General features: G+C 46.3%; 1 protein-coding gene across 2 annotated transcripts in view; it reads right to left on the bottom strand.

Moving 5' to 3' along the window:
• The window catches only part of GSS (glutathione synthetase), a 33,217-nt gene extending 23,889 nt beyond the window's left edge, over positions 1 to 9,328 (bottom strand). Inside the window, exons 1-3 of one of the 2 annotated variants that reach the window (XM_084776837.1) lie at positions 9,232 to 9,248; positions 5,867 to 5,972; positions 4,467 to 4,601 (exon numbers count right to left, since the gene is read on the bottom strand). In XM_084776837.1, the coding sequence (XP_084632963.1) occupies positions 4,467 to 4,595 (129 nt within the window). In that variant the 5' untranslated portion in view covers positions 4,596 to 4,601; positions 5,867 to 5,972; positions 9,232 to 9,248. Of the gene's footprint in view, positions 1 to 4,466; positions 4,602 to 5,866; positions 5,973 to 9,231 lie in introns of both variants that reach the window. The other variant, XM_084776836.1, reaches the window with a different exon arrangement.
• Between the last annotated feature and the right edge of the window lie 3,110 nt (positions 9,329 to 12,438).

Here is a 12,438-nt window from a genome sequence, read left to right as displayed (position 1 = left end):
TGGATTCCAACAATTCATAAACCTGAAGTTCTTTACCCAAGCTGTACTATTTCCAAAGCCAGAGGCTGACTTCCAGGGCACTGGCCAGCTCTCAGTAATGGCCGTTCTCAGGCACTTGGGCCTCAGCAAGTACTTCCTGGGTCTGGACAGTCCACAGGCCCATACCTGAGTCACACAGAGACAACAAAAGAAATGTGGCTAGGTTAAAGAAAACAACGCTGGCACCTCTTCAGTAACCAGCCTGGGTAGTGTTAAGGTAAATGGCGGAAGGAAGGAAGGAAGGAAGGAAGGAAGGAAGGAAGGAAGGAAGGGAAGGGAAGGGAAGAAGAAAGAAAGAGATGGGGTGATGTGGTAAGAAGGACAGAAAAGAAAGAAACAATCAGAAAAGCTGTAGTGCATGCCTTCGCATACTAGGGCAGGTGTGAGGGCAGTACATGACAGTGAGCATAGCTACTCAGGAGGCTGAGAAGGGAGCACAGAGGATTTGAGACTGGCACAGATTACACAGTAAGACCCTGTCTCAAAACAAACCAAAAAGCGGTAGAGAAAAATCAGTATCTGTTATTCTGAACTAACTGGAAGGAGAAGGAAGACACTGAGCGTGCTGTCTTTAGGAGAGGGAATCTGGGAAGGCAGGGAACACGGAAGGAAGGGTTAACCAACCTTTGAATTTAGACACAGGAAAATATTTCCTGTATTACGTAGTTGCAAAGTCAACAGATTAAGGAGAGTGGTTTTTTTCTTTGTTTGTTGTTGTGAGAAAGATTCTCGGTATGTTATTAAGCTGGTCTCAAACCCGAACTTTCAAGTGATCTTCCTGCGACTGAGCCCAGCTAAGGGAGGAGACTTTTTAGGTCTGGATACAGCAGTTCTACATTTACATACGCACACAGCTGCCCGGGCTTGCATGCTTGATTCCCGTGTTACCTGCAGACATAAAGTTCCCTAACAGCCCCTGGTACAGAAAAGTGATGCTGTGAGCCACCCACACTGGAACACTACAGCAGAATGAAGCTGCCTTTATATGTGTGGTTATCTTTACACCTGTAAACTAAAATGTGTCCGTGTGCATCCAGACCTTGTGACAGAGCAGGGACAGCCAGCGCTGGGTGGTGGGAACACTGAGGGAACCGTGGAGTTCTGCTCTGGCCTGCCCAGTTTATAGCTGTAGGGCTAATAGCAAATGCTACAGGAAGGTTTTATATTGAGAACAGACATTTGAGAGCTTCAAAAACTGGGGAAGTGGAGTTAACTACAAGCACAGTTTGGCTAATATATAAGTAAGTGATCTAATGATTTGATTAACTTTCTCTGACTATATAACATGTTAATAATTAGAGGAATGTGGCCACCTTCATAGTTATGATAACAAGTGTGATACCAGATGTAATATGTGGGCAGCAGTAAGTATCTCTGACGAAGTATTTCTCAAAAATGACATGCTAAATTTCTTTTAAAGTAAGCATTTGCAGGATGAAGGCTGCTGGGTTTTAAATTTTGGCCATGCCTTTAATCCTAGCACTTAGGAGGCAGAGGCAGGTGGACTTCTGTGAGTTCAAGGCCAGTCTGGTCTGCAAATGAAGTCCAGGACATCCAGGACTACACAAAGAAGTCATGTCTCAAAAAAAAAAAAAAATCGGCCAATCAAGACTCTACGTGATAAACATATGAGCCACCCCTAAATTTAAACAAAATGTTGTCTTTTTGACTGTCTTCATCACTTTACCTAATAGCCTATAAAATAATCATAAAATTTATGAATTATAAAATAAAATATCCTAGAGCACATCAGTGGTGGTACACATCTTTAATCCAGCACTTGGGAGGCAGAGGCAGGTGGATTTCTCTGAGTTTGAGGCCAGCCTGGTAATACAAAGTGAGTCCAGGACAGCCAGGACTACACAGAGAAACCGTGTCTCAAAAAAGCCTCTGTGTGTGTGTGTGTGTGTGTGTGTGTGTCTGTGTGTGTATCTGTGTGTTGCCTGTCAAAATGACATATTTAATATACCAATGAGTGTTTAATCTTTGCATCATAAGAGATATTGAAATAATATTGAGTGCCTCCATATATTTATACAAATGTGACATAATTATGACACTAGGGGAAAGTATGTTTAAGAGTAAATAGAATAAGCAACTAAGTGAGTACTGAAATTTGGCCTTTACTTTTAAACATTTATTACAATTCCTGGCAATAAAAATAAACTGATGGGGCTGGAAAGATGGTTCAGAGGTTAAGAGCACTGGCTGCTCTTCCAAAGGTCCTGAGTTTAATTCCTGGCAACCACATGGTGGCTCACAACCATCTATAATGATCTGGTGCCCTCTTCTGGGCTGCAGGCAGAGCACTGTATCCATAATAATTTTTTTTAAAGAAATTTTACAAAATAAAATAAATAAATAAACTGATGGGTTTGTTTGTTTGTTTGTTTTTTTAAAAAAACGAAGCTGACCCTCACAGAAGGTCAGCAAGGGGCATGTCCCACGAAAGCCTTCACTTACCAGGAAACTGAGACTGAGGGGAGGACATTCTATTGGGACTCTAGATGAGAGAATAATGGGAGGATGGCAAAGTAGAAGGATCCAGAGGGTCCTAGAAACCTACAAGTAGAACATTATGATAGGCAGATTTGGGCCCAGGGGTCCCGCTCAAAGTAAGGCACCAGCCAAGGACAATACAGGCCATAAAACTTTAAACCCCTACCCATATCTAGCCAATGGTCAGAACGCTCTCCACAGTAGAGTGGAGAGTGGGATATGACTTTCTCACGTACTCTGGTGTCTCACCTTTGACCATGTCCCCTGGAGGGGGAGACCTGGTGGCACTCAGAGGAAGGACAGCAGGCTACCAAGAAGAGACTTGATACCCTATGAGCATATACAGGGGGAGGTAATCCCCCTCAGGAACAGTCATAGGGGAGGGGAATAAGGGGAAAATGGGAGGGAGGGAAGAATGGGAGGATACAAGGGATGGGATAACCATTGAGATGTAACAAGAATAAATTAATAAAAAAAGAAAAAAAAAAAAGCACCCAAAGGCAGTTAGTAATTTCAAAGAAAGTTGTGCTGTTCTCAGGCAACAACATCTCAGCTGCTAGAGATTCCTTCCAGCTGTGCTCTACATTCTTTAAGATACTTTTCGGTGCGTAACATGTCAGGTTTGTCAAGATATAAATTACATATATGTGATTCTTTGTTGTGCAAAAACCATAATATGGATTTGGAAATATTTCTATCAAGGCAGGAGAAACCCGTATCCCAGTAGAAAGCACTCCATATCCTCAGAAAATCTTGTATCCCCAGACCAAGGGAATTATTAGTTTACTTTTTTATTTATGGCTTTAATTATTTTGAGTTGTCAATAACTACAACTGTAATATCTGTAGTATTTTTTGAGATTTTAAAAATCAACTTATATAATGCTTGGCAAACTCTTCAGGACAGACATGGGGGTGGGTCAGAGTGTATTGTCTGATATTTCCAAATAATTAATAAAAATATTATGTTGAGGGGGAAAAACTAAGTTCTTCCAGATTGTAAAAAAAGAAAAAGAAAAAGAAAAAGAAAAAGAAAAAAAGAAAAAGAAATTTTACAAAATAAAATAAATAAATAAACTGATGGGTTGGTTTGTTTGTTTAAAAAAAATGAAGCTGACCCTCACAGAAGGCTAATTAATTCCTTAGACAGATTGCTCAACCAAAATGAAAAACACATCTTAGAATAATATATATGGTTTAACTTGTATTTTTGTTTTGTTTTGTTTTAGGATGCTGCCCTGGAACTCACTTTGTAGACCAGGCTTGCCTCGAACTCAGAGATCCACCTGTCTCAGCTGCCCAAATGCTGGCATTAAAGGTATGTGCCACTATGCCTGGCTCAACTTAGATTTTAGATTACAGGTGCGTACGTGTGCGCGCACGCGCATGTGTAGGTGTGTATGTGTGTGTGTGTGTACATGTGTGCATGTTCATGTATGCACAAAAACCTAAAAGGATGTCATAAGCCAAGCTAGGCAGAGTGATGCGTACCTAGGATCCCAGCAGGAGGAACACCATGAGTTCAAGGCTCTCTTGGTCTACAAGTGAGCTTTAGGCTAGCTTGGGCTCCATGCTGAGACTCTGTTTCAAAAACAAACAAAAAGGCAACTGCAGAGAAGACAGCATGATTTGTGATTCTGGGCCCTTGATATATATATATATATGGGTTCCCTGGACAAAGTGCTTCCTAGGAATTATCTCCTAATTACCCTATATAGTCAATTACACAGTCTTACTGTGTCTACCTACTGAAAGAAATTAAGTAGCTGCCTAAATTACACTTCAAACCCCAGATTTAAGTTTGATCGCTCCAGCATGCTTCTTTTTACTCTACAGACTCTTAGAAATCAGTGTCAGTTCTTGAATAAAATAAAGGAAAGAGGCATAGAGGAAAGAAAGGTGGGCTCAGAGGAGCACGGTGAAGCTTACGTCTGAGGAGCCGGGGTTCTGTGGAGACCTCAGTAAGACGCCCTCAGCCAGGGCCCGGTCTATGGCCTGCTGCGCCAGCTCTTCCAGCTGCTGCTCATCCTGCAAGACGCTCCCCCAGCTGGCGGCCATCCCGACCTGTGACAGACAAGAGGACTTGGTGACAGAAGGCCTGGGACCTCACCGCCCAGCGAGGAAGCAAAGGTTCAGGGAAGGGGACCTGCTGTCCCAGATAACGGGCTGGTCTCGCTGGAGTTTAAGTCCAGGTCTCTGGACTTCTGGTCTAAACCTCTTCAGTGGAGAAAGAGGCACCAGTGTCACATGTGACTGGAACAAGGGAACTTCCCCTCCCAGAACTGCACACTCCCCACCTGTGAAGTAAGTAGGAAGGATAAATCGGCGGCTTCCAAACATGGCCTAACGAACGAACGTTAGGGTTGCTTGGGGAAATCCGTATTACTGAGCCCCACCCCAGATTATGACTGAAGGAGCTCAACAGGGGAGGGGTGGGGCTGCATTTCCCTAGTAAGTTGTTAATCTTTACTTTTTAAAAATTTCATTTGTGTGTGTGTGTGTGTGTGTGTGTGTGTGTGTGTGTGTGTTGCTATAGAATGCTTGGTGGAAGTCAGAGGAAAACCTGCAAGTCAGTTCTCGTTTTCCACCATGTGGGTTTCTAGGATCAAACTGAGGTCATCAGCCACGGTGGCAAACATCTCTACCTCATTAGTCATCTCTCTTGGCTCTTTTCCTTTTCTTATTCCAACAACCTGCATCACTAGATCTCGAACAAATTACAAAGGGGTAGGGGAGGAAACTTTGTAGGATACCATGAAATGCAGATAAGCCCCATCTCTCCCTTATACTGACTAGGAGCCCCACCCCACCCCACCCCACCCCCGCCACCCCCTGCTCCGAGACAAGGTTTCTCTGTGTATAGATCTGGCGGTCCTGGAACTCACTCTGTAAACCAGACTAGCGTCCAACTAACCGAGATCCCTGTGCTGGTGGTGTTTTGTTTTCGTGTAAGTCTGCAGACTCAGTGAGTGCAGCAGATTCCCAGTTATGAGCCTCCATGTGGGTGCTGGGAATTGAACTCAGGACCTCTTAACTGGTGAGCCATCTCTCCAGACCCCACCAGGAACTAATTTACTAGCATAAAACAATTACATCTTTGTGTGGACAGTTATCATTTCTTAACATTTTTAAGAAATCACATTATAGCCTGACACACCTTTAAAAAGTAAAAGAAGCAGGTGGATTTCTGTAAGTTTGAGGCCAACCTGGCCTACATAGTGAGTTTCAGGACAACCAGGGCTGCACAGAGAAGCTCCCTCATGAGAAAGAACACAAAACAAACAAACGGAAAGATAGAAAGAAAAAAGCCAGGTGGTGGCGGCGCACACCTTTAACTCCAGCACTTGGATGACTGGCAGAATTTCTGTGAGTTCAAGGCCAGCATGGTCTACAAAGCGAGTCCAGGACAGCCAAGACTACAAACAAAAATCCTGTCTTGAAAAACCAGAGAGAGAGAGAGAGGCAAAGAGAGAGGAAGGAGGAGGAGGAGGTGGTGGTGGAGGAGGAAGAGGAAAAGGAAGAGGAAGAGGAAGAAGAAGAAGAAGAAGAAGAAGAAGAAGAAGAAGAAGAAGAAGAAGAAGAAGGGAAGAAAGAAAGAAAGAAAGAAAGAAAGAAAGAAAGAAAGAAAAAATTAATCACATTACATTATCAGGGTAGAAATACCTAAAGCCAAATGCCCAGGCCAAAGTCAAGAAACTGACTGTTTGCCAGAGATGCTGAGAAGTACACTAACTCACATCTTTGCTGCTTATTCATTTTGCAGCAGGTTCAGGGATCAGAGGATCTGAATAAAAATCTAGAAGCATCTGTCACTATTTTTGTTCTACCCTGCTGTCACTTAATTCTAAGAAACAAACATGGCTGCCTAAGTCAGTGGGTGGTCTTCGAGAAGAGGGTTGGACAACGACAGATAACCTCCATCATTTTCAGCCTCTGCCTCCTCGTCATGAATGAGCTGGTTTTAGATAATCCATCCAAGTCTGCAGCCTCAGCACAACGCTTTGACAGAATGATGAGCATGTGATCTCAAGACAGTCGCCACAGGCGCAGTGCTAGGGGAGCATGGGAGACAACAGTCACAGCAGAGCACCAGCTTCTGGGGCCAGACAGAGCCTGTAACCTTTACTTCCCTTATACGGAAAGACACCGTGGATTAAGTGAGAAAAATCAGCCAAGGTTCTCAGCATGTTCAGAGCTTTTACCAGACAGTTTTCTGTTCTTATCGAGAAAGGCCTGAATCTGGATAACTTTATAAAGAGATTTCTTATTTGGGCACGGTGGTACATTGTCTATCACACCAGCAGAAGCAGGAACATTTCTGCAAGTTCGGAGCTAGCCTGAGCTACATATTGAGTGCCAGGCTAGCCGGGCCTATATAGCAAGATACCGTCTCAAAAAATAGTCCAACTAAGAAATGTTATTACTTCTTTTCCCCGGTCAGGATCTTGCTATGTCACCCGGGCTGGCCTCCAACTCAGCAATCCTCCACTCTCAACCTCCCAAGCAACGGCATCAAAGGCTTGAGCCACCACACCCAGCTGACGGTTGACTAATTAATCTCTCCCTTGTGAAGGCTGCAGGGCATGGTGCTGGCTCCGGGGAGGACTCCCAGGCTGGCTCTTCAAGGGTGGGCAAGTGTGGCTCATAGCAACTCACTCCACTGTATATCGGCTTCCTGAATTTTAAGCCCAGGAAGGCTCCAAACAGTCTGTCACAAGGTATTCATGGGGTGCCCCAAGGGTAAAGCCCGCCAAGATTGCTTCCACCTGTGACAAAGCTTAATCTTTCCCACACTCCACACAAGAGCTATCTCAATACCGTCCGAGGGCAGCTTCCGCCAGGCCTCACCTCTCAAGGTCCCACCCTGGGGGCCAAGCGTAACACATGACCCCACAGCAGAGTGCTGTACATAGGAACTTGTTTCGGCTGTACCCACTTAACCAACAGTGGGAGACTTATTAGACCTGGTAGAGGTCTGGCTGTCCTCTCCTGCACAGTTGTATACAGTTGGGAGGTCCCAACAGCTAGATCTCTGGTGTTTGCTGGTCAGTGAATGTGAGTGAGCTCCACTTTCTAGAAAGCTAGCTTCTAGAAAGCTAGAAAGGTGGCTCGGCAGGTAGAGCTCAGATTCCCCAGAACTCACATAAACGCTGGCCAGGTGTAAGGGGTGGCCTCTAATCCCAGAACGTGAGGGGGCAGAGACAAGAGATGAAAGTGGACAGCGATGGAGGACATCGGATGCTGGGATTCCACCTGGACATGTGCATGCAAACACTGACAAGCACATCTGTATAACACACACACACACACACACACACACACACACACACACACACACACACTACTGAGGAACACAAGTGAGGAAAACAATGCTGACCACAAACACTCTCTAACAATGCTAACAACCAGAAAGCTGCTAACCGGCCCCTCGTTCTTCCTTTCTATAGAGCTAACGGTTCTGTGACTTGTTTTGCTGATGACACTCAAGTTTTATGTTTTCACAGCAGGTACTTTCCTGATTTTCAAACTAGACTACTCTCCTGCTCCCCCGGGGCCTCCCCGCTGATGAACCGGGCCCTGGCACCCGAGCCTCCCGTGCCCCTTTCTCCTACACCCCGTCACTCCCAGTCCTGTGGATTCTGCTGACTAAATGCAGCACTTTGGATTCCCCCATGTCTGCCTCTACTGAGCTATCGGAACACCCGGCCAAAGCCTCTTCTTCGTCCCTGGGCACTAAGTAGATTTGGAATAGTAAAGGCATCTTAATTAAGTGACAAGGCCTCTCTCCCACTTTCCAGGTCTTGATGGCCGCTTCCTTGTGGCTTAAAGGCTCTCCCACTGCGCGACAATCCCCAGCCGCGGGGCTCTCTTCGGAATACTGCTCACAACTCCTGATTGAGTTTTTGGAAGCCATCCCCGAACATCCCTGCCCAGGTTCGTACATCTAGCATAAAATTATCGTTTGCCGGGGCTGGAGAGATGGCTCAGAGGTTAAGCGCACTGTCTGCTCTTCCAGAGCTCCCCGAGTTCAATTCCCAGCCACCACATGGTGGCTCACAACCATCTATAATGAGATCTGGTGTCTTCCTCTGGCCTGTGGATGTGCATGCAGGCAGACCACTGTATATACATACATAATAAAAAAATAATTAAATCATTTTTTAAAATTAGTATTTGCCTTGATACTTCTCTGTTAGTATAGAACCTGAAGGTTAAATAAGTAAGTGATGAATGAATCACGAAAAACTTTTAACCGCCCACATAGAAATCCGGTCGGACTTTAATCCCGTGAGTGAGGCCAGCGAGGGCTCAGGGCCTCGGGCTATAACAGAGTCGCTGGCCCAGGCTTGTCCCCACGATGGCCCGGCCCCGTTCGTTCCCCATTCCTGGACAAAGTTTGGCCCTGATCTCTCCCAGTTTCTGGTGGTAGTTTTTTACATTTTCCTAGAACTTCGCCTCTAGCCTCGCCGACAGAGTGCGAGCTGGAAGCCGCCGATCTGGGAATCTAGGTTCAGCACGCCCAGCCCAAACCCCTCACTGGACACAAGTTCCCCGGTGCCCGCCACGGTCGCGGGCACCGCGTCTGCCCGCCCGCCAGCCGCGTTCCAATCGCTCTCAGACCCCTCCCTCACAGCTCTCCTCCTTCTGAGGAAACTTGACCCTCGCCAGCCGCCGTCGCCCAGCCCCGACCTACTCGTTAGTTGTCCAGCTGCTCACCCAGCTCAATCGCCTCACGCCGTTACCCAGGCTCAGGGGGGCGGGGCCTCCGTACGACGCAATGCGCCTGCGCAGACCGCTCCGCTAAGCTTAAAGAGGAGGGTGGGGAAGGAACCTCGCGTCTGTGGAATTGGACGGCGGCCGGGAAGGAGCACAGCGTGAGAAGCGACCTGGGCCTTAAGGGATACGTCGGTGGTACCCTAAGGGACAGGCCTTAGGAAGTATGGAAGGGGTGTGGCTACAACGGCGGGATGCCACCTGTGGCTAGTTCCCAGAGAGACAGAGTGACATTCTGGGAACGCTCAAACGCAGAAGGCGTCGGATCCTCGTTGGAACCGAACCCGGGTCCTCTGCAAGTGCAAAAGTTCCCCTAACCGCCCTCTCTCCAGCCTCATGGGGCTGTTTTTGTTTTTCTGTTTTTAATTTATTATAATTTATTCAGATTACATCCCGATTGTTATCCCCTCGCTTGTATCTTCATGGGGCTGTTTTTAAATATACAGGTTCGCGCAGGTTCCCCCTACACAGACCCCCTCATCCCCCTGGCAACCCATACAGTAATTTAACTTTCTTTTCCCTAGACTGTGAGAAGTTTGTTCAAAATCTGAGTCACTTGGAAATTTTCCCTTGAGTGAAATGTTTCTGACCAAACTCGAGGGAATAATTATGACTAAGATACCGAACTCCCAACTGGTTTGGTGGAAATAAAAAGGTGAGCTCTAGAGTGTGGGGCAGGCTATTAAGAGCTGGCTTCGGGAAGAAACCTTGAGGCTGGGGTTTTAGCAGAGAAAAGACAGGAAAAAAAGCAGAGAAAAGATATGTTAGTTTGTGGGCAAATGTGAGCCTGTGAGACTGAGGCAAGCTACGGTTATGTGTGGAGCTACAGAAAGGGGGAATGTCAAATTGAAGAGAGATTCAGAAGGGAGAATTTCTACTGACTGTAAACCGGTGGCCCAACCCAGGGACCAAAATCCTTCTAACTCCTTAGATAAAACAGATACATCTCTTCAGTCTAGGCAGACAGCCGTGCAGACTTCTCATATGAATGGGGCAGAGTTGGCAGACAGGTGGTCTGACAGAACAGTATTTGCTGTCTGAGACCTTTTTCTTGTTCTTTTCTACCTGACAAGGTAGGAAGCAGCAACCCGAGTGACAGACAAAGGTTGCGTATTAACCAGAGACAAAGGTAAAGTGGTTTCTATTTTGTAGATGTGGCAGCTGAGCCCAAGAACTTTCCTAACTTGTTCAAAGTGATGTGCTGTATAGAGTGAGGGTGAAGAGCCGCGCTTCCCAGCAAGGCTTCGCCCTTCCTGCTCCTCTCCTCAGATGATTTACTTCTAAATCCTGGCTTGGCTCCTTGTTGTTCAGATGTTTGCCACACCTTGTCAGTCTGTCACGTGAGCGGGTTTTCTTCACAGCAGTCACTAGGATCTGACATTACTTCTGTTTGTTTGTTGCTTGCATCTCCTGAATGTGATTTCCATCAGCAAGGCCAGTATCTGTCTTGTCCACTATCCTCTGAGAGGTCCAGGAAAGGGAAGGACTTCAACAAGAGAACAGGCGTGATCTGAGAAAATATAAAACCTTCGGAAGGGGGGTCCTCCAGATCAAGAGGCCCAGAGGGGTGCACTCTTCACTTACAGACTAGAAAGGGGAGAAGATGAAGGCAGTTGAATGCTTCCCCTTTTTTGGCTCAAGATTGCCATGACTAGGGGGAACAGGGAGTGCTGGCAAAGCAGTGTCAGGAGGATGAGCATCTCCTAGGAGGATGATCATCTCCCAGGGCTGTCTAATGCTGAGGGTCAACAGAGCAGGCAGGATGTCAAGAATCTTGGGAAACAGGTTACTTTAGTTCTGGAAATCCATATTACTCTAGTTTTGGGAATTATCACCGTTTAACCAAAATGGAGGAGCATCACAGCATGCCCCCTGCTAACAACCCCTAGACCAGTGGCCGTGACCCCACAAAGGCTGCATGTCAGATTTCCTGCATATCATATGTTTACATTGAAGTTCGTAACAGCTGTAAAATTACCGTTGTTGGGTTCAGGGTAGAAGCCCAGAAAATCCACTTCAGATACAGAAGCTTTATCTTCTGAGCTCAGGGAGGCAGCCAGTTTGGAATCTGAACTGCATCCTTGAGGGAAAGTTGTGTTGCATATGTAAAGGGTGAAAACCACAATTAGCTCATACAGGGCTGATGGTGGAACAGGGTGGTCAGCTCTGACTCAAGTTATTTTGCTAGCAAGCCGTTCTAGCTAACCTTGAAAGTGTGCCTGGCAGTGTTTAGGGTACATCCAAAGTGTAACCCAGTATGTAAAATATGAATTATGCACCATTGAATCATAGATAATAGATAATAAGGATGAAAACAGTATAGCTTAGTATAAGGTCTAGAAGGGAGTTTTCTCAGAGCTGGTGATCTTTGGGATGGAGTTAGGCGGGTTTTTTTTTTCTTTTGGTTAGGATTTATTTATTTATTATTATATATACAGTGCTCTACCTGCATGTGCACCTGCAGGCCAGAAGAGAGCATCAGATCATGTTATAGATGATTGTGAGCCACCATGTGGTTGCTGGGAACTGAACTCAGGACCTTTGGAAGAGCAGTCAGTGCTCTTAACCACTGAGCCATCTCTCTCCCACTGAGGTTAGGCTGCCTCTAACAAAATGGAGTCTGAGCTGGGTGTGGTTTTGCATGCCTTCAATCCCAGCACTCGGGAGGAAGAGGCAGGTGAGTCTCTTGAGTTTGAAGCCAGCCTGGTCTACACAGTGAGTCCAGGATAGCCGGGCTACACAGAGAAACCCTGTCTTCAAACAACAACAAGAAGACCTAAGATCAACAAACCCAGTATGGAGGCTTGGGGCGTATCATGGTGGTGGAGTGGTTGCTTAGCATGTGTGAGGGTCAGGGTTTGGTCCCCAGCATCCCCCGCAAAAAGGATTAACAAGGCCCCCACTTCCTTCCATCACGTGCACTTTTGTTTGTTTGTTTGTTTGTTTGTTTGTTTGTTTTTTGGTTTTTCGAGACAGGGTCTCTCTGTGTAGCCTTGGCTGTCCTGGACTCAACTTTGTAGACCAGGCTGGCCTCGAACTCACAGCGATCCGCCTGCCTCTGCCTCCCAAGTGCTGGGATTAAAGGCGTGCGCCACCACGCCCGGCCTCATCACGTGCACTTTAAAGG

This window comes from Acomys minous (assembly GCF_964271855.1).
Source record: "Acomys minous genome assembly, chromosome: 3".
In the NCBI taxonomy this organism is placed as follows: domain Eukaryota; kingdom Metazoa; phylum Chordata; class Mammalia; order Rodentia; family Muridae; genus Acomys; species Acomys minous.
This window is presented reverse-complemented; position numbering and strand designations above follow the sequence as displayed.